This window comes from Vitis riparia, chromosome 3 (genome assembly GCF_004353265.1).
Source record: "Vitis riparia cultivar Riparia Gloire de Montpellier isolate 1030 chromosome 3, EGFV_Vit.rip_1.0, whole genome shotgun sequence".
In the NCBI taxonomy this organism is placed as follows: Eukaryota; Viridiplantae; Streptophyta; class Magnoliopsida; order Vitales; family Vitaceae; genus Vitis; species Vitis riparia.
Window position 1 is genome coordinate 1,508,752 of NC_048433.1, and position 20,942 is coordinate 1,529,693.

The 20,942-nt window shown below is 35.5% G+C and overlaps 4 protein-coding genes across 4 annotated transcripts; 1 reads left to right on the forward strand and 3 right to left on the reverse strand.

Moving 5' to 3' along the window:
• Position 1: 1 nt before the first annotated feature.
• On the reverse strand, positions 2–2,838 carry LOC117911847. The gene is made up of 3 exons (XM_034826271.1): positions 2,437–2,838; positions 819–1,164; positions 2–704 (listed from the first exon to the last, which is right to left on the reverse strand). The coding sequence occupies exons 1-3, from the start codon at positions 2,755–2,757 to the stop codon at positions 199–201; spliced, it is 1,173 nt and encodes a 390-aa protein (XP_034682162.1). The 5' UTR covers positions 2,758–2,838; the 3' UTR covers positions 2–198.
• A 4,455-nt stretch (positions 2,839–7,293) lies between these two features.
• On the forward strand, positions 7,294–11,123 carry LOC117911095 (basic leucine zipper 23). The gene is made up of 3 exons (XM_034825282.1): positions 7,294–7,355; positions 7,789–8,745; positions 10,638–11,123. The coding sequence occupies exons 2-3, from the start codon at positions 7,949–7,951 to the stop codon at positions 10,660–10,662; spliced, it is 822 nt and encodes a 273-aa protein (XP_034681173.1). The 5' UTR covers positions 7,294–7,355; positions 7,789–7,948; the 3' UTR covers positions 10,663–11,123.
• A 953-nt stretch (positions 11,124–12,076) lies between these two features.
• LOC117911094 (WD-40 repeat-containing protein MSI2) lies at positions 12,077–18,247 on the reverse strand. Its single transcript, XM_034825281.1, has 6 exons — positions 17,865–18,247; positions 17,175–17,498; positions 16,934–17,077; positions 15,127–15,251; positions 14,144–14,239; positions 12,077–12,484 (listed from the first exon to the last, which is right to left on the reverse strand). The coding sequence occupies exons 1-6, from the start codon at positions 18,159–18,161 to the stop codon at positions 12,262–12,264; spliced, it is 1,209 nt and encodes a 402-aa protein (XP_034681172.1). The 5' UTR covers positions 18,162–18,247; the 3' UTR covers positions 12,077–12,261.
• A 1,132-nt stretch (positions 18,248–19,379) lies between these two features.
• Positions 19,380–20,654, reverse strand: LOC117911884 (heavy metal-associated isoprenylated plant protein 26-like). The gene is made up of 2 exons (XM_034826311.1): positions 20,446–20,654; positions 19,380–19,903 (listed from the first exon to the last, which is right to left on the reverse strand). The coding sequence occupies exons 1-2, from the start codon at positions 20,524–20,526 to the stop codon at positions 19,517–19,519; spliced, it is 468 nt and encodes a 155-aa protein (XP_034682202.1). The 5' UTR covers positions 20,527–20,654; the 3' UTR covers positions 19,380–19,516.
• Between the last annotated feature and the right edge of the window lie 288 nt (positions 20,655–20,942).

Genomic DNA, 20,942 nt, shown 5'->3' on the forward strand with positions numbered 1-20,942 from the left:
ATGAAAAAAAAAAGGGTTGATCCCTGGTATACTGCAACCCTAAAACAGATCTTATTAACAATATCTTAAAGGACAGAAATGCGGGTAAAAGTCTATTCAATAAAAGGGAAGAATGAATAAAGTAATTCATTCCTTATTTCCCACTGACACAGCTCCTAATCACTCACATTATGAAGATTATGTCTTCAGTAACAGTTTTCAGAATATTATTGTAAACGGCAAAGCATATAGATCAGCCTTGGGCAAGTACCTGGCATATGGATATAGGGTGGAGCTCCCATGACGTAAGTCGTCACTGATAGGTTTAGACCACTCAGTTGTGTTCTTCTGGACTGACCTTGTCTCGAAGAGCCACTCTTGATCATCAAATTCAGTATGCTCACTCAGCTGTGGATCTGGAACCCAATTCTCAAGTAGCTCTCTGAGCTGCGATTCATGCAGTGAGTGATTTTCAGTGATACAAGTCATCGGAACAGTTTCAGTGGCCCCCTCATTGGTGGCTCTCTGAGAGGCAGAATGGCACAGCATCCAGCCAGGTCTAGGATCCATCCCTTGGGCAACATATTCGCACGGGCCTGAAGTGGGAAAGATATGAACTTTGTCAGGTGTAGCATCCATTTCAAACTTCTCCATCCTGTTGGGAGTGGTTTGTACTTTTGGATCCATATGCTTTTGTGGCAGAAATTCAGTCCAGATAATGTTTCCTGGAACAATAACAAAGAGGCAAGATTTTATCATCCGCAAGAAGATTAAAAGGAAAAAGAAAAAAGACCTGAAAATTGCAGCCAATTTCAAAGAGAAAGAGTAAACATGGTAACCATCATCAGGGAGCTTATGGCAGCAACAGGGAAATGAGCAGGGCTTTCTTCTGTTGAAGTTCTCGCTATTGTAAAAAGAATGACCAAGGCCTTCAGAAACAATGTGCTGCTCCAGCTCTTCACTGAGGTTGAAGTTCTCCAATTTTTGGGTTTCATACTCCCTTTTCTTTTGGTGGTCACTTCTTTCCCAATCAATTGCATTCCAACCACTCCAATTCCTCTTATCAGAACTCTGCTCTTTCTTCTTGATCTTTCTCTTTTCTCTTGTTTTCTCCTTATTCTTCTTCCTCTGCTTCCTTTTCTCTTTCTTCCTTTCCTTCTCAGCTGCTGCCCATTCTCTCTTGACCTTTGAAGGGCAGGGATAAAGTATCATACAAAAACCAAAGTATGCAATATCAAAAGCTAATAGAAAGAAGAAAGCTTGAAATGCAGCTTCTTTGCATGTTCACTAGCTCGGCATTTGAAGAAGTTGGTAATAGAATGGCAGACCAATCTCTTTGACATGAGTACTACTTAGCATGATTTCCTAGATGAGAAAATTAAAAATGACATGGTTCAAAGTCATTGACTGACTGCCTTAAAACTGATAAACTACGCATTAAGCTTTTCCAGAAGGAACCAGACTCTTCCATTTACACACAGGTCTTCCTTGATGCGAATCAAAGTTTTGCCTTAAAATATAAAAACTTTGAAAACCTGCATTCAACATCTCTTCCAGCAACCAGTAATGATATGTAAGCTGGTAGATGGGAAACATTTTCCTTTGACATAAATTTTCTCCAGTTCCCTTCATATGCTAATTCCAAACAGAAGATTCCATTTATAGTATGGCACACTGACACCAAGACGACAAAGTAGAAATTTTTATTAAACATGTTTTCAATGCAGCCAAATCATAACAAAAATAAAGACAAAAATTTATTGCTATGAGAAACAGGTAGATGTCAAACTGTGTTCTGGAATAGACCCCTCACACAGGAAGTGCTGACAGATGATTATTCATTTTTAGCATGTTGCTGAAGGAATTGAAAAGCATTTATACAGAAAACTCATAATTTGATCAGAAAATAGACCATCCATGGTATCCCCTTCTGGCAAGGCACAATATGCATCTAACAGATACCCTGTTCAACCGCATCTCAACAGTCAATTTCTTAGGTGGGAGGAACAATGATCCAAAAACTAAAGTGGGAATTTTCGAGAAATTTTACAGCTTAAATCCAAGGAGGGTATCACTAACTAGAAACAATATAACAATAACTCATCTAAGATGGCCAGGCCATTTATGACAAAGCAATGACTATATAAGGAGTGATTTGATTCAAGGAGATCAGAAAAGCATGATGCTCTATGATTGGATAAGGATAAAACTCTGAACAGGGATTTCCCCTTTTTCACAATACCAAAAACTATACCTCAAAAATTTGTGACCTAAAAGCTTCAAAATCAACCTACCCATTTGAGAAATCTCTTCACAAAAACCCAAAACAACACACAAAAGAATCGGAGTCGTCTCTTTACACTCCCATTCAACATCATACATACAATGAGACAGTACCACCCACTAAAACCAACATTCAAGAATTGAAATCAACAGTGCATGAAATGCTCAACCAACCTTAATCACCAACTCCACTAAGGCCTCGCCACAAACACCTTTCCACACATACCCCAATGGAGGGTATGGACTGCATCTAGACATTTTTGATAGAGGGGACCAACACAAAACCACTATGATATGATCAAACTCTCTTGGGACAAAAACCAAACACCAAACTGGCATTAACCCACATATTTCTTCTAAAAATAAGTCCAAAAAATAAGTCACCAAGATGTTACAATCTTCAACTATGAATAGACTGTGAACAGTTCTATCAAAACCCTTAATCATTTGATTAATCAGTACTGAAAAAACCCAAACCCAGATGGCTATAAACATGTTTTATTGATGAAAATGTACAGAAAGTGTGTTTGGAGAATTCTAGAGAGAGCAAAAATATGCGTTTGGCATAGAAGTATGATGTGTGGGGGTTGTACTTCATAACGGTTAGCTTCCCGCGTTTTCTTTTTCCATTCTGACCCCTTTGCCCCTGGTCGTTATCCATATTCTCACAAGTTACCACGGATGTTTACAGCTTGGCAGTTTCTGTGGGAATGGAATACATTATTTGGCCACGATGGCTTTTGAAGTGATTGGAGCAAAGTCAACAGGTGTGACAGAAAAATGGAAATAATTTTCTAGAAATTAATAATAAATATTTCAATTATTAGATTAAAAAATCAAATAAAATAATAAATTTATTGAAAATAAATTTTATTAATTTTACTACTAAATGTATGAAAATGATTTGGTCATATTATTGTGTGATTGGATGGGTAACTTTCAATTAAAAGAGACAGAATTATGATAATATTGGAAATAAATGAGAAAATTAATATTTTGTGTGGTATATAATAAATTGAAAAATTATTTGGAATTATAATTATGATTTAGTTTGACTATTGTGACATCTTTCAAGTTCATGCATGTGGCCTTTCCACAAATATTTTATATGAAAAATATTCCAAATAAATTTGAATAAAATATTAAAATTAATTTTATTCCATGCATGCATTTCAAAAATTCAACTAACTTATGATTCAATAAATTTCATATGACCCCAAAATATGAATTTTTCAATTTTCATTAAAAAAAAAAATTATCCTTACTCGAATTATTTTTAAAAAATCCCACTTTTTTTCAAAATTTTAATATTAAAAACAAAAATTTAAAAACAATAACATATCTTTTTTATTATTAATTAATTAATAATTACAATAATAAATATTTATTTTTCATTAAAAATGGGCATATTCTCATCATAAACATTCAAGATTTAATATCTAGCCTTCAAATCCGGCTTGCACTGGCCCACCATCTCACCGCCTTTGGCTTCTAAATCCAACGGTGGATAAGGATATACACTTTAAGCTATAAGCCTATAAACACCTCGATGCCCAAGGATCCGCCGCCAAAATAATCCAGTGCTGTCGGTTGCACCATACCTTGCTATCACGCGTCATCTTTTTTCTTTTTAATCCTAGTCAATGATTAAAATATAATTTCTGCACATAGATAACTTGATTTTATGGCAAAATAAAAATTTATAAAAACTCATAAAAATATTAAAAAATACCTTTAAAACGATGATAATTAATGAAGTGGGTCTTAACGCAACCAACAAGAATAGGACTTGGGCTAACTCTAGGCCTAATGACGAAGACATTTGAGTTTAACTCAATACAACTTGAAAAAAGTGTTGACATGACATTGAAATATCGATATATCATCAATACTTTGATAAAAAATAAGGAAAAAAAATCAAAATTTCATGTGAACAAAATTTCCACATACTTATCATTTCAAAACTATGCAAAGCTCGAATAATATTTCTCCGATATATCACGACATTTCAATCATTGACCCTAATAATACTTTTTAATATATAATTTTTTTTTTATATAATTTTATAGTGTTCTTATTTTATATCGATTTGGTTTGAGTGAGATTGGATATAAACATTTAATAATATAAAAAAATGTTATTTAATGGTAAGATTTTTTTTAACCTCAATAGTATTTTTGGTAAATCAATCAAATTTTAGTAATCATGTTTTTATTTTAAACATATTTAAATGATATTTCACATCTACGTACAATAATTCATTTTGATACCAATTTTTCACTTTTTTCATGTTTAAGTGAAGTTAAAAATAGGTAAATGTTCTGATATAAGGTTTAAAAAAGTATGATTAGTCGAATCGATATGATTAATTTATATTAGAATTAAAATCAAATTGACCTGTTAGTAATGAAAAAATTGAACTAATTTTGATTTGCTTTGAAATAATATTTTAGATACGAGTTAATTCAAGTCTTAAATCCAATTTTTTAAATATAATTAATACTATTTTTTAATGTTTAATTAAAAGTGAGTTTGAGAGTAATTTTAAAAAACGTTTTTAATATTTTTGACACTTAAATAATAATTTTTTTTTAAGTATTATATATATATTAAAGACGTTTTTTAGGATCTTATTAAACGGATTATGAGAATTACTTTAAAATATAATCTCTACACATAGATAACTTGATTTTATGGTAAAATAAAAATTGATAAAAACTCATAAAAATATTAAAAAAAAAATACCTTTAAAACGATGATAATTAATAAAGTGGGCCTTAACGAGACCAACAAGAATAGGACTTGGGTTAACTCAATACAGCTTAAAAAAAATGTTGACATGACATTGAAATATCGATATATCATCAATACTTCGATAAAAAAAATAAGGAAAAAAATCAAAATTTCATGTGAACAAAATTTCCACATAACATTTGAAAATTATGCAAAGCTCGAATAATATTTCTCCGATATATCACGACATTTCAATCATTGACTCTAATAATACTTTAATATATAATCATATTTTTTTTATAATTTTATAGTGTTCTTATTTTATATCGATTTGGTTTGAGTGAGATTGGATATAAACATTTAATAATTAAAAAAAAATGTTATTTAATGGTAAGAGTTTTTTTAACCTCAATAGTATTTTTGGTAAATCAATCAAATTGTAGTAATCATGTTTTTATTTTAAACATATTTAAATGATATTTCACATCTATATATGAAAATTCACTTTGATACCAATTTTTCACTTTTTTCATGTTTAAGTGAAGTTAAAAATAGGTAAATGTTCTGATATAAGGTTTAAAAAAGTGTGATTAGTCGAATCGATATGATTAATTTATATTAGAATCAAAATCAAATTGACCTGTTAGTAATGAAAAAATTGAACTAATTTTGATTTGCTTTGAAATAATATTTTAGATACGAGTTAATTCAAGTCTTAAATCCAATTTTTTAAATATAATTAATACTATTTTTTAATGTTTAATTAAAAGTGAGTTTGAGAGTAATTTTAAAAAACGTTTTTAATATTTTTGACACTTAAATAATAATTTTTTTTTAAGTATTATATATATATTAAAGACGTTTTTTAGGATCTTATTAAACGGATTATGAGAATTACTTTAAAATATAATCTCTACACATAGATAACTTGATTTTATGGTAAAATAAAAATTGATAAAAACTCATAAAAATATTAAAAAAAATACCTTTAAAACGATGATAATTAATAAAGTGGGCCTTAACGAGACCAACAAGAATAGGACTTGGGTTAACTCAATACAACTTTAAAAAAATGTTGACATGACATTGAAATATCGATATATCATCAATACTTCGATAAAAAAATAAGAAAAAAAAATCAAAATTTCATGTGAACAAAATTTCCACATAACATTTGAAAATTATGCAAAGCTCGAATAATATTTCTCCGATATATCATGACATTTCAATCATTGACTCTAATAATACTTTAATATATAATCATATTTTTTTATAATTTTATAGTGTTCTTATTTTATATCGATTTGGTTTGAGTGAGATTGGATATAAACATTTAATAATAATATAAAAATGTTATTTAATGGTAAGATTTTTTTTAACCTCAATAGTATTTTTGGTAAATCAATCAAATTTTAGTAATCATGTTTTTATTTTAAACATATTTAAATGATATTGCACATCTATATACCATAATTCATTTTGATATCAATTTTTCGCTTTTTTTTGTGTTCAAGTGAAGTTAAAAATAGGTAAATGTATGATACGAGGTTTAAAAAAGTGTGATTAGTCGAATCAATATGATTAATTTATTTTAGAATCAAAATCAAATTGACCTGTTAGTAATGAAAAACTTGAACTAATTTTGGTTTGCTTTGAAATAATCTTTCAAATACGAGTTAATTCAAGTCTTAAATCCAATTTTTTAAATATAATTAATACTATTTTTTAATGTTTAATTAAAAGTAAATTTGAGAATGATTTTAAAAAACGTTTTTAGTATTTTTGACACTTAAATAATAAAGTTTTTTTAAGTATTATGTATATATTAAAGACGTTTTTTAGGATCTTATTGAACGGATTATGAGAATTACTTTAAAATATTTATACGGATCTTTATATATTAAAAAAATAAAAAAGCTAAAAGTCAAACACACGGAAATAGATTTTCAAAATTCTTATCTAAATCAATTTTTTTAATCATTCCAAATCAAGTCGATTTGATTATAAGAGTTTACATCCCTACAAAAGTGCTTTTCATAATTTACATGGTTTTTGTCGGCTTTTTTATTTTCTTACAACCCTAGAGAGTTGATATGGTATTCGTAAGTCATATTTGTACCAAATTATTCACGCTAATCACTTGATCCACCCCCGATTAAGATATGATAAATTTGATTTACCCATTCAATGGTCATAATTGCAAGTTGTAGAGGGCTATCACAGTCACCTGCAGCACTCGATAATTCCAATTTTTTTTAATTTGCAAACCAGTCCCTTGATTACGTATAAATTAAGAACGAAGACAGACTGATTTCTTTTGTGGAATCTCTGAACACGACTGAACCAATGGCTCTCTCCTGGTACGTCCACTTTCTAGGGTTTCAAATTTCCATTGAACTGCACTCTTTCCCATTACTTTCCAACCAATCCTCTTCATTCTTTTAGGGTTACAAAGTTGTGGTTTTCATCAATTCTGTTTTCATTCTCCATTTGGACCTTAGTGACAACAGTTATTTTCATTATCTAATTATTTGAATGGGGGGGTTTGGATCATTTTTCCCCTTTGTTTTATTATTTGATTGAATTCTTAGTTTGTTACTTGTCTGTTTTTACTAGCTCATTTGGGTTTTGAAGTCGGGAAGGTGATCTTGTATGTAGACGCATAATTGACGCTTTTGGTTTGATTGATTTGTTCGGAAACCCACTTGGGAATTCCATTTTTGCTTCTGTTCGCAACCACAATTTTCGATCTGGATTATGCTTTTTTTGCTTATCTTCATCTCTGTTTTCCAGGGTTTTGTGGATTTTCCAAGACACCCCAGTTCTAGTATACTAAGATCCATCGAGACTTGTTTACTCCATCGATTCTCATCGAGAATTGATAGCAAAATTCATCTGGGTTGATTTCAGGATCACAAATTGATCACTCTGTTACTTGATTTTGTCGTTCTGAATGGCCATGGACGACGGAGAACTTGACTTTTCAAACCAAGATGTATTTTCGAGTCCAAATATGGCGGACCTTCCTAGCAGTTGCTCTATGGATAGCTTTTTTGATGAAATTCTGAAGGATACTCATGCTTGCACTCATACTCATACATGTAATCCACCCGGGCCTGATTTTTCACATACACACACTTGTTTTCATGTTCACACCAAAATCGTACCGGCTCCAGCTGAGGACAACATAGCGACGGATGATACAGCAGAGTCTGCAGAGAAGAAGTCGAAGAAACGCCCATTGGGCAATAGGGAAGCAGTTCGAAAGTATCGGGAGAAGAAGAAGGCCCGGGCCGCATCCTTGGAGGATGAGGTTGTGAGATTGAGGGGTCTGAATCAGCAGTTGTTGAAGAGGTTGCAGGGGCAGGCTGCATTGGAGGCAGAGGTTGCAAGGCTCAAGTGCTTGCTTGTGGATATCAGGGGAAGGATTGAAGGAGAGATTGGATCATTTCCTTATCAGAAATCAGCCAAGAGTGGGGACGGATATCCAAACATGGTCAATCAAAGCTTGTCTGGGGCTTTTGTGATGAATCCATGTAACCTGCAGTGTGATGATCAGGTTTATTGCCTTCATCCAGGGCTGGAAGCCAAAAATGGGGAAGCTGCAGGTTTAAATGGTCAAGGATTTAACGGTTGTGATTTTGAGAATATACCGTGTGTGGGGAATCCAAGCGCTGCACTAAAGGAGCTTCCTGGTTGTGGAGTTGGGAATGGGATAACCACCAATTCTTCCATCCCAAATAAGAGAAGGTGAAACCTGAGTGCCTTTTTCACTTTTCCCCCTTCCTTGGGCTTATTATCCATTTGAATTAGTATAATTGAGTTTGTTTAAGTTAACTATGCATAACGCAATTTAGTTGATAAGTTTCTTCATCTTTGCCATGGATACTCGATGACTTTCTTATATTTCTTGGAGATTTTTTCTCACCTCACTCTCTAATTAGTTTGGAAACAGGTCAAACGAGTGACTGATAATCTTAAAACAGATGGTTGTGTACTCAAAACACTTTTCCAACCTTGTTAGTTGTTTGGTGCAAATTTGGGTGGCAAGGCAAATGATTATGGCTGATATAGAATATATTGCATCATGAGCCAACTTTGCGGCTTTTGATAACAGCAATTTCCTAATTAGTGACTCATCTTAAACCGAATTATTGTAACTTTTCCAGCTTGTGTCAATCATTCTCTTTCAATTCAAACCTAACTTTGCTGTAACCTTGCAGTCAATTTATGGGGTGTCTAAGATAACTTTATGTTATTGTCAAGTGCATAGTCTTTCTTAGAATACGTTTTATGGTCATTGCCTATGGTATATATATCATCTTTATTCTTATACTGTCAAATTTGTGTTGGTGGTGTTCTGTAATATCAAGAGTGTTTTAATTTAAGGTAGCCTGTATTAGATGCCATGTTTTAAGTATTACTAGCTAAAATGTTATTTGATTTTAAACGAATAGCTTATGTTCAGCCAACAAATGTTTCTGTTACTTAATATCCTTAAATCCTTAAAAATTACTTCAAAAATTTTACCTTATAGGTTGTTTACCTTATATCCTTAAAAACTACTTTAAAATTTTTTTAAATTTGAGGTAGTGAAATTTTTTTAATACTTATATATTTTTAAACATTTTTTTAAAAATCATTACCTTTTCTATGTAAATCTTTAAGAATTTTTACATTTTACATAGGAGTTATTAATATTTCCTGATTTTAAAAAACACAAAGTGTATCCAAATGGACACTTAGACTCTATTTGAAAACTGTTCTTGAAAACAGTTTTCTGTTCCTTAGAATAAAAAACAATTTTCTAACTCAGAAAACACATTTGGCAAACAATTTTCTAATAATTTGTTCTAAAAACAAGCTGTTTTTAAAAACAAATTTTAGGTGTTTTCAGTTATTTTTTTATGGTTTCTAAGCAACAATTGAAAATATGAAGAACACTTTAAAAACTTTAGCATTGTTCATAAACTCATGGTACTTTCATTGAGAATGGCCCCCAAAAAACTATTTTTCATATTTGACTTCCCAAAAAGAGTTTTGTTTTTTAAAACAACTGGGAACTGTTTTTAAGAACTATTCTCAAAAACTGTGTTTGAAAACTTTTGCAAACAGGCCCTTAATTTTTCGTTATGGTTTTTTTTTCTGCTGATTTTCTCTCTCCCATTATAGGAGTGGCACTTCCTGGGCACATCATTTGCTGTCCTCAAGCTGCATTCCTCTCTCATTTGTCCTATCAAAAAGCAAGAAAATGTTTGATCTAGATGAGCATTTACTATATTATTCTTCATAAGGTGCCTGGTGATTGATCTGGATAGGCATTTACAATATTGTTCTCCATGAAGTGCTAAGCAATTGACCAGTAGCAGTAATCATGTGAATGAACGTATTGAAGTGGTTCTTTAGTATGTATATAAGGTAATTGCTTTTGGATAAAATGAATTGAATTGTCAAAATAAAAAGAGCAGCACCAGCAACAACAATAGTAAGATGGACTGTATTTTCTATGTTCCCTTCTTTTTTTTCCTATAAATAAGCTTTAGTCTTGTGTATATGACAGACTTGAATATAACTCTATTGCATCTACAACTTATTCCTTGTCGGCTTTTTCTGACTCGTTATCATTGTGTATATTTTATTAGGAGAGGATCGGGCAGCAACAGCTAGTTGAAAAGCAAAAAATATGGATGTCTTCTTATCTTGAGGCTGTATATTGCCTTCCAATAAGTAGTTTGATGGAACTGCAGTGTCACCTTCCCCTTAGGTAGGTCTTTTTGTGTTATTTCATTTGTTCTTCTTATTCTCTTTCTTATGGCAGTTGTTGACTTCTCTATTTGGATTTGAGCTCCACGCTATATGGATGTGCTCCTGTTGTAGTTTGTTACTTTGTTTTGTTATGGTCTTTAGTCCTTGTTTAGTGGAATGTTCTGTAAAGTGGAAAGTGGAAAGTTTAATGGGTATGTAGCTAGAGGACTAATGACCAGAGACCAACCTGTTGGTTTTCTATGATGCCCAAATTCCTTTTCAATCTCAGCCTTCTTAAACCTTACAATGGCATATAATTGTCTGATGTATCAGTTTGCTGTGTCTCTCTTGGATTTTTCAGTTCTTAAATCAGTTTTTCTTTCTTTCTGAGCCATATGAATTTTTTATTGCTCAATTACAGAACAGAACTTAGGGAAGGTGGGATGTGTTATGTCTCCCCACTATGAGCAGTGAACAGGTGAGTTGCGAACCTGAATTCCTGAGATCCAAACCCCAGATTTGTTTTTGCGATGGGTGAATTGAACTCAAAATGGTTCTTTCATTTTTGTATTGGAAAACCTCCATCAGGCAGCATTGTGTCTGTGGACACAAGATTTTGCAAATAAATCATATGTGGTTTCTCCTAGTCGTGACAGATAAGTGGTTTAACTGCATGGCATGTTTGTGTGTGATTGGTGCACCCAGCCAAAAGGATAATGTGCCCTCACCTCCCATCACTGAGATGAAAATGAAGATGGCAAGATAAGGGGATTCACTTTGGCTTTCAACTTTCACCCTTGCCCAGGCTCCTACATACCCAACAGAATGTGTTCCAACAGGCTACTTATCAAGATATGAGTTTCTTTCCAAATCTAGTCTCCAAATTCTGCTCAACTTTTCAATTATATTGATTGATTTCTTAATTCTTATCAATGACAATAGGCGAAACAAATTATCTTTTAAAAATTCAATGATAATGATGAATTTCAAATTATAACACTCCAGATCATGATGGCAACACTAATTTTCCCATGTTAGCCAATATATGCCTCAGCCCATTAACCCCTCTAAAATCCTTGAGAGCCTCGCACCTCCAGCTTTGAATCATCTCCTGGCAAGCTTTTATCAGGGCAAAAAGAGTATCCCAAGCCAAGCCCCCATAGCAGTGCCTAAACCTGAATCACATTCGCTGCTGCTATTGCCTCTCTATTGAGTTTCACCCACTTCTCAGTAAGGCTCTTCCATTTGACCATGGCAAAATCTCCTCTGAACCTTTTTTTTGGTTCAAGCTCCTGACTTGTTTCGACAAAACAGAGATTTTGCATACAATCAGCACTCGTGTTAACCTAATCGAGAACTTTCTTATAACAGAGCTTACAGCAGAAATTCACACATGTTCAAAGGTAAAACTAAGCAACAATTTTCTTAGATGAAAGTCAGTAATTGGTTTCTGACAAAAACATAATTACAGCCTGTATCAAATTCTGACTCATAAAATGGCGAGAATGTCTTTTAGTTCATCTATGAATGATCATCAGCAGTTTGTGTGCCATCCTCGTCTCGATAAATACCCTCGGTCATTTGCCAGATCTGAAGACTATTGTCCTCAGCTACACTTGAAATAACCCATGGCTCATTTTTGTTCCAGGAGAAGTCTGATATCTTGGCTTTATGACCCCCATGAGAAAAGAGAAGCTCAGGAGGACCATCTGCAGCCTCGCCTTCTAACTGCTCCTCCCCAATCCTAAAGGCATCAGTGTGTGTCAGTTAAGGCAAAATTGGGCATGTGGAAGACTCAAAATATGCCACAAGTTTGAAAAGAACAAATTAATGTTGAGAATATAAGATTGAAGGAACCAAAATTTCATCCAGAGCCTGAGTGGAATCTTAGCTGGAATTTTTCAAACGAACAACAAAATTGAAGCAATGGAAACATTGGAAGGCTGGGAGAATCTAGCAAGAATGCACCCAATTAACAGGCAAAACTCGTACAAACAGTTTCATATGCATGATTCAAATGCTTGTACTAGTGAGTTGGGCGGCGATGAACCTTAAGCATAGAGGTGTCCAATGGGCCGGGCAACTCATTTTGGCCAGTGGCCCGGCAGGCCAAAAGACTGGGCCGGGCTAGCACAGCCATACTGTAGCAACAGGCTGCCAGCATGGCACGACATGGCACGATTAGCCCACGGGCTTTTGGGCCATGCCGGGCCACCTATTTGGCTTGCATGGGCCAGCCCGGCCCAGCCCATCGGACACCTCTACTTAGGCATGAACAAACTGACATTAAATGCAATCAAATTACCGGACATTAAATGACAACGGTTTGGCTTTGCCAAGTCAATAACATGCTTGGTGTAAGGAGAGTTTCTAATAAGAATAATAGAATCAGATCTATTGAGGCGTTCTCATTGTACATTTTCAATTTTTTCTATTTGTCCCTTAGCTCTTCACAGGTGAATGCTAAAAGCAGTGGCTGAGCAGTTGGGATTAAAATTGTCTGTCCCTTTAAATTCCTAGAAATCCATGAGAATATTTTTCAAGTAGCAAGCAGTTGTGTCCTATGGTTCAGTCAAACTTAACATGTTCGAAATAGGTCCAGTAGAGTTGGAAGTCAATATGGCTTGTTTGGCAAAAACAATGGGCTTTATAGACTTCTTCCCAAACCATTATTCATTATGGCCTTGCCATGTAAATACTAATTTTTTTCTTTTTACTTTAAGGGTGCATTTAGTACATGGGAATAAGAATAAATATGAAGGTGAATCACAATACCATGTAGAAGAAATAAATCAAAATTCTAATGAGAGTAGGTTTTGGTTTTCACGCCAAAGAATTTTTTATTCTTATTTTCATTCTCTATTCCAATGTGCCGTGACCTAAGTTGGAGCTCCAGCTTCATCCTAGGGCTTCAGTGCCTTCATGTTTTATGTAGAAGTAGAGGATTAAGCTACAGCTTCATCAAAACACAGGTTGTATTTGGCTGGGAAGTGGAGGATTACACATCTTCATATGTAATTTTAGCTTTATATAAAACACTAAAGCTGCAAGATGGAGTTGTGGCTTTAACTTAAGTTTTAGAAAAATAAATACAAAGAATTAGAACCAGGCAGCCACAAAGGTCATAGTGATAATAGTTTGGGAAGCAGTCTATATCCTCTTTTTCTGCCAGAGATCCCATTTTAACCTTAAACTCTCAACTGGGCCCAACCGCTATTTTCTTGATTCTTTGGTTTGAATTAAAATGCTTTGCTGGTTGCTCAAGATCCTACCTTCTCATCTTTTAGGCAATCAAATGGATCATAAATGAAGCAACAGGGAAATATAGAAATTTTAAAATCTTGTAAACAAAGAAAAGCACATGAGTTATTATTCCCAGCAAAACTTTCTTGGTATGAAATACCTGTTAAGATCCCAAACCATCAACCTCCGGTCATCAGCAGAAGAAGCCAACACAGTTTCATGATTGGGATCCCATTCTACCTGGAATACCTCCTCCCTGTAGGCAACAAAGTCCAGTGAGAAATGATATTTCAAACGTCAAGATGGGTCTGGTCCTAGTAAATTTAAGAGAATCATGATGTAAAAAACCTCAAGGAAAACATCAACAGTAAGTTTGTGTCATTGCATGATATTCAACCATCAAGCTACTGATACAGTTCAAATTTTGTGTTCCATTCTTAAGAAAGCATTCTAAAAGAAGGCTTACTACTTTTAAGAAAGTATATTAAAAATGGATTCATGACAAGTACATGTTTGCCTCAATCAAAAAGTTTGGACCTAAGGTACAGGCAGAGCAACATGCCAATTATTTTTTAAACCTATCAATAATCTCAGATTCCACAGACCCTTTGTTCAGTGACTTCAGTCTTTAACCAAGCCTCCCAAGACTCAGCAGACATAACCACAACCACACACATAAAATGGGTCAGCAGACCATGCAAACTAAGGGTTAAAGCTTCGTTGAAAAAGGAGAAGAAAAAGCACATATGAATTGGTAAGTGGTGGTGTGAGAATGGCAGGTTGGTGTTTGGTGAGGGGAGGGAAGAGCAGGTGACATATAAACATTCTTATAGTTAATTTATCAACATTTACAATCTCTAGTTTTTCATGGTGAATCTTTTTTTGGTGTCTGATGGAATCAAACCGGAAACCTCTCCCATCAAGCCCCCATCCACTGCCAATTGAGCTAGGCCTCACCATTAACATTAAGAATATTACAAGGGCATGAACTTTATAATTTCTTCATAACACTTACAAGGGCAGGAACTTCCCCATCCCCGTACCAAATCCTTGCCACCAGAGTAAGGCCTTAAGGGCATGAACCTTATGATTTCTTCATAATACTTAGATTTTAATTTATAATATGAAAGGCAAAGGACATACGTGTGGCTGCTTAAAACATGCAATGGTGAGTTCAGCTTCCGCATATCGAACAGCCCAACTGTAGTGTCTGAAGATGCTGTAGCCAGAATCCATTCATTATATGGATTGAAAGAAAGAAAATTCACCTGAAACCAAGAAAAAAGATGTGTTACTAGTAAACAACATATCATGAAGGATTTTGATACACAACAGAAGCAGGTTGTCACACATAAATGAAGGATCAGGTCTTCTCAGAAGTCAGGACTAATGGTTAATTCCTATCTAGTCTTTCAAGGGATAATGGCAGACATCTCAATTACCCACTCAGTGTGTTTCCTAGTGGATCACACCACAATGTTTTCCATATTAATTGTAGATATGACATACACTACTTTCAAGTCTCCATAAGTCAAAAGGTGCCAAAGATTTCCAGTATACAACAAGCATGCTGAGAAGTAATTCTTTATTTTCTCAAGCAGTCAAAAATATTGATACCACATTTCTAGAAAGCGTCTAAGATCTGATAACTGTTAGCTACTTTTTTCATACATTTGGAGATCAAAAGATACAAACTAATCTTGGATATTCTGCAACCTTAATAGATTTACTCATATGGGAAAGGGTCCAAGGGAATCAGATATTGTTCATTACTAAGGTAAGAACAGCAGCTCTCTAAAGATGAAACTTACATGAGCATGGAAGCACAATGGCAGTCCAGATGGAAGTTAAACCAAAAGTGCAAACTGCCAACATGCTTGTAGTGTAAAATAGCTTGTTTGTGCAGGAGAAACCAGTTGATAGAATCATAATACTGTACATATTATAATGAACTATGGTTAAGCTGCAAGAGGGGGAGGGAGGGAGAGAGACAGAGACAAAGAGAGAGATTGGTAGTGTTCATAAAATTACTTGATGCAAAAAAAGTACATAAATCAGAAAATTACCTAGATAACTCAGCTAGAATCTGGTACAAGGGAGTAGATGAATTTTAGAAGTTTGATCTTTTGTCATGATTTATCTTAATAAGGTCATGTCATTTTTCTAAAGTTCTAAAAAAATTCATTCCCAGTGTCACCATCCTTTGAAGGGAAAAGCACACTTAAAAGTAATTACTTTCCCAACCATTTTATTTACAATAAATTGAAGGATATCCACTGTAGTAGTTTGATTTAATGCAGTATTCAACTTCTCTTTCATAGCTCACTTCACTGTTTTAAAGATTTTCCAATCAAAGCAATTTATCGGCTCCATTGCCTCCCTTCTTGTTGTTTGATACTTCAGCCTGTTTGACCCAATCTAGTAAGTATGACTGCCAATAGCTGGAGCTCTTGAGAGGGAGAGGGAGGATGCAATGGCACAGAGTTCCTTTTCGTTAGAGTATATGATGTGTAGCCCCACGATCATGCCTGGTTCCTTCCTTGCCCTTTTCATGATATGCCCTGCAAAGAAGGTTTACCCAGGTTTTTCTCTGAGCAGACCCCTCTCTGGGAGGGGTCTGCCCAGAGAGGGTAAACCTTCTTTGCAGGGGCATATCGTGAAGGGCAAGGAAGGAACTAGGCACGATCGTGGAGCAACATGATGGGAGCACTTACAATCCCCAGTTGGAAACACCATATTCTAATGAGTGGAGATCACCAATCCAATGAAATAAGCAATGTGTTGGTTAGTACATCAACAATTATCATTTCAAAATTTAGAGCTATATTGTAACAATCTAAAGCACATTCAGATCACTCGAGCAACATTGTTAGAAAGTAAAACTCCATACAAACAAACAAGTTGAAAAAAAACAATCATACAGCTGAAATAATTTTGAGGACTGATTCACCTCTTTCTCATGAACTATAACAGAATGCTGAGGTTTGTCCGAGCGCAAGTCCCAGATCATTAATCGACAATCATCCCCCACTGATCCAAATAGATTTTCATTCTTCAAATGCCAGGACACATCTTCTACCACGTTTTCATGAGCCTAAATTGACATTCACAAATCATGCAATAACATAAACAACAATTAAACCAATTGAATTTTAAGTCAACAAACAGAAATGTATAACCCAAATCATTACCTCGTAAACATGCATTGCGCCTAGCACTTTATCTTCAGCAGATGCAGACACATCCCATAAGCATACCTTGCAATCATTTGAACCACTCAAAACATAACCCCCTTTAAAGGGACTCCAAGACAACCCATACCCTTCTTTCTCATGACCCCTTAACCTCAGATCAGGATTGCAAGACCGTCCTTCGGTCCCCACCGACGGCTTTCCACGGTTAAAAACATATACTTCCAAACCACTTGTCTTAGCAGCAACCATATCTGGGTTTTGTGGCATACACCGAGCTCGATTTACTTCTCCATCCACATGTATTTTCTTCGTTATCTCCACCTATGAGATAAAAATACCAAGACTTCTCACTTAGTAATTTCATCGAACATTTGGTGAGAAAAACCAAAAACAGCTTATTTGTTTTCCCAATTAGTGATTTCATCAAACAATGCTGAGCAAAACCAAAAAAAAAATTGCATACTTGCTTCGTTGGAAACTTAATAAAACGTTTTGTAACACGAACCAATCATAGATCACTCACTTACACACTTAGTTTTTCATTGACCAACTGATGGGTGAACCTAAACCAAAAAATATTAAACCCTAAAAGTTAAACCCATAACCTAAACGCCTAAACTCGCAAACCCTAACGTGCAGAAAACCAAAACCCCAAAAAAACCATAAACCCAATAAAAAATTACTAACCTTAGGAATGGTGGGGTTTTGCTCAGATGGGGCGGCGGTGTTTCTGGGGAGGAATGCGTCGGCGACCATGAGGTAGTTGGGGAAGCCGTCGGAGGTGTGGGTCCCGAGGACAAGTTTGTGAACGGAGAATGAGTCGAGGGCGTAGGGGAGCGGAGGAGATGGGAGGAATTGAACGGTGAGAGAAGGCCATTCGAGGGGGTGAGAGATGATGAGATCGTAGAGAAATGGAGTGTTCTTCTTCCACACTGTGAACTCCTCCTCCACCTGCTCAACACTCATTTCTTCTTCTTCTCCCATCGCTCTCCCTCTGCAATTTCTGGTTTTCCCCCGCCAAAATCTGGTTTTTTCCCGCCAAGGGTACGGAGCTCTTAGGTGAGGGAGGGATGTTCTGAGATATTTATAGGGTGTGGAGTTGGGCTTAGTGGAAAGAATAAACAAAAGCCCAATATGTAGGAAGCCCTTTAAACCTTTTTGTTAAAAATATATTAAAAATGATGGATCCCAATTTTCAAATTTCAATGATGGAATAAATATTAAAAATGAGACTCAAATATATGTTTTATAGCGCATTTTTTCAATGATTTAAATAAGTAAAAATATGTTAAGTCTTCTCTATTTGTTAAATTCCCTTAAGCCTTTTTAATTGAATATCTATTTTCACTTGAACCATGAGTACGTATAAACGAGGAAAGGGTCAATTTAAATACTAACTTCAACCTGACTTTAAGACTATATTTGGTTCCAAAAGCATTAAAAAAATTGTTTTCTCATATTTAGTTTAATAGTAAAAAATATGAAAAAAAATCAAATATTTAAAATTAATTAAAAATTTATGCATTTCAAACTATCAAATCTTAATATAATAATAAAAAAATAAGTTAAATAAGACTAAAGAAGCATATAAATTTTTTTTTCTATTTTTCTTCCCCATTTTCTTTCCCTTGGAGAATCAAACATAATCTAAATGTTTCGATGGATAGAACCGAATCTCAATCAAATCTTCAATGTTCTTAAAGAACTTACTATGATTACCTATATATTTTTTGAGCCGAAATGCTAGATCACTTGGTGTGAGTAGAAATTGGAAAGTAGTCGAAATGAGGTATCAAATTCAAGTTATAAAAGCATGAGTCGAGAGATTATTGCCTAAGTAGATTGTGTTAAGAGTAACGCGTGGTTACATCATATGGCAAATAACACACCATGTTCAAATCAAGAGTGTAGCATATAATGCAAGGATACCCACATCAATAATGGACCTCCAAATGACGAGAACTATCCCCAATGCTGCATCACCATATTCATGAGATATGATGATTGAGTGATGTAACCCTACAAATTCATCATGATATTTATGTCCTTTTCCCCAACCCAACCACTCACTCCGAAAGGGAAAGATTCCAATTTGTTTTTAGCCTCATCCTTAAAGTCTAGGTAACTTTTCCCATTCATGAGTTGTTTGGATAAGGAAACATTTTTCTAACACTCCTTAAACTACATTAAATTCATTTATGATTAAAAAATATATATTAAAATTACATCAAAATATATTGTTTCAAATAAAAGAGGAAGAAGAAGATTCAAACACACGAGTTACAAGCAAAAGGGGAAAAGATCTGACGGTCCTAGAGAGTCTATCTAAATGAGGATGATCACATGATAGCGCAAGCGGCTGGATTCTCATCACTGAAGGCTGTGGTGTACCGCACCTCAGTGGAGCTCGCACGTGCCAGATGCGAATACTGAGGGTCCTCGTACGCGTTTCGCACGTACCCAGGTGGTGCCTTCTTGTCGTACACCCCAGGAGCGTAAGGGTGCGCCACCACGTCGTATGGCACGTAGGGCCACAGCTCTGCCTTCTTGCCAGTCCGATGCGCGACACGTGCCACCACCTTAGCGGGGTCCACGTACCCGACAACTGTAAGCTTGTGATGCTTCGGCACCACGTCCACCTGCGTCACACCCTTCATTCCCTCTACTGCTCTCCGCACTTTCCGCTCACACCCTTCGCAGTCCATCTTCACCTTGATCTCCACGGTCTGATCATACAACAACAACATATTAGCGATCATGTGAACTGCAACCTAAATAAATCCCACCCAAGGTAGGACCCACGGGTCATGCATCACGTTAGCTGGGACCCACATCCCACTAACGCTCCGCTGCACTAATAGAAATACGCCAGGTCATCATAAAAATTATGACATACATCCTAGGTGGCAAAAGATGATGGGTGAGTCGGTCCGCTAGACCTAGCTTCTGATACTGGCATACAGAAGGCTACCGATGTTCCCGACTGGTCTAGATATTTTGAATATCCACAGTTCAGTTCTGACCGAAATTACCAAAATACCCCCATCATCCATCTTTCTCGCCAAACGAACGAGAGTTACAGAACAAAAAAGTGAAAAACTAAAAAGGCCCCAACTCCGACTCGGACGAGCCAACCGCGCAATCTCCAGCGAGTCACCGGATCTCGCTGCTCCAGGAGTGGGTCGGGTCCATGGGACCAAACCCACCACCAAAACCCCACAAAAAACCGAACCCAAACAACGAATTAAGAATGTTGAGAGGAAATTACCTGCAGCTGCTTGCGTCTCTTCAGCTTGGAATGCCCATGAGAGCAGTCGAAGAGATGAGAGACATGATCCAAAGCACCCATCACGAAACCCGAACCAAACCCGAAAAGGATTCCACACAAATGTAAAAGAAAAGGGAAGAAACCCAAATAGAATTTCCAACGAGAGGCCTTTGCTTCGTCTCAAAAGAGTGAAAACGTGGAGTCTGATATACACACTTCGTTGCCTCCTCCCTTGCGTTATATAGAGCTATTTGTTCTGATCTGGACCGTCCATAGTACATGGCGGTTTGGGGTATGTGTTTGCCACGTGTCCCTGACATTTCCAACTGTGGGCCCAGTCTCCCACCGCCCTAAGGTCCCAGTGGGCCCCCAACAGTTTTGTCCGTATTAAAGCGGATGGGGTGCCATTGTGGGCTGTGGGACTGTCGCTTAAAGAGGGGAGGAGGGGCCCACAAGTGGGAAAGCAGTTTGTTGAGCGCGTTAATGGGTCTTATTTA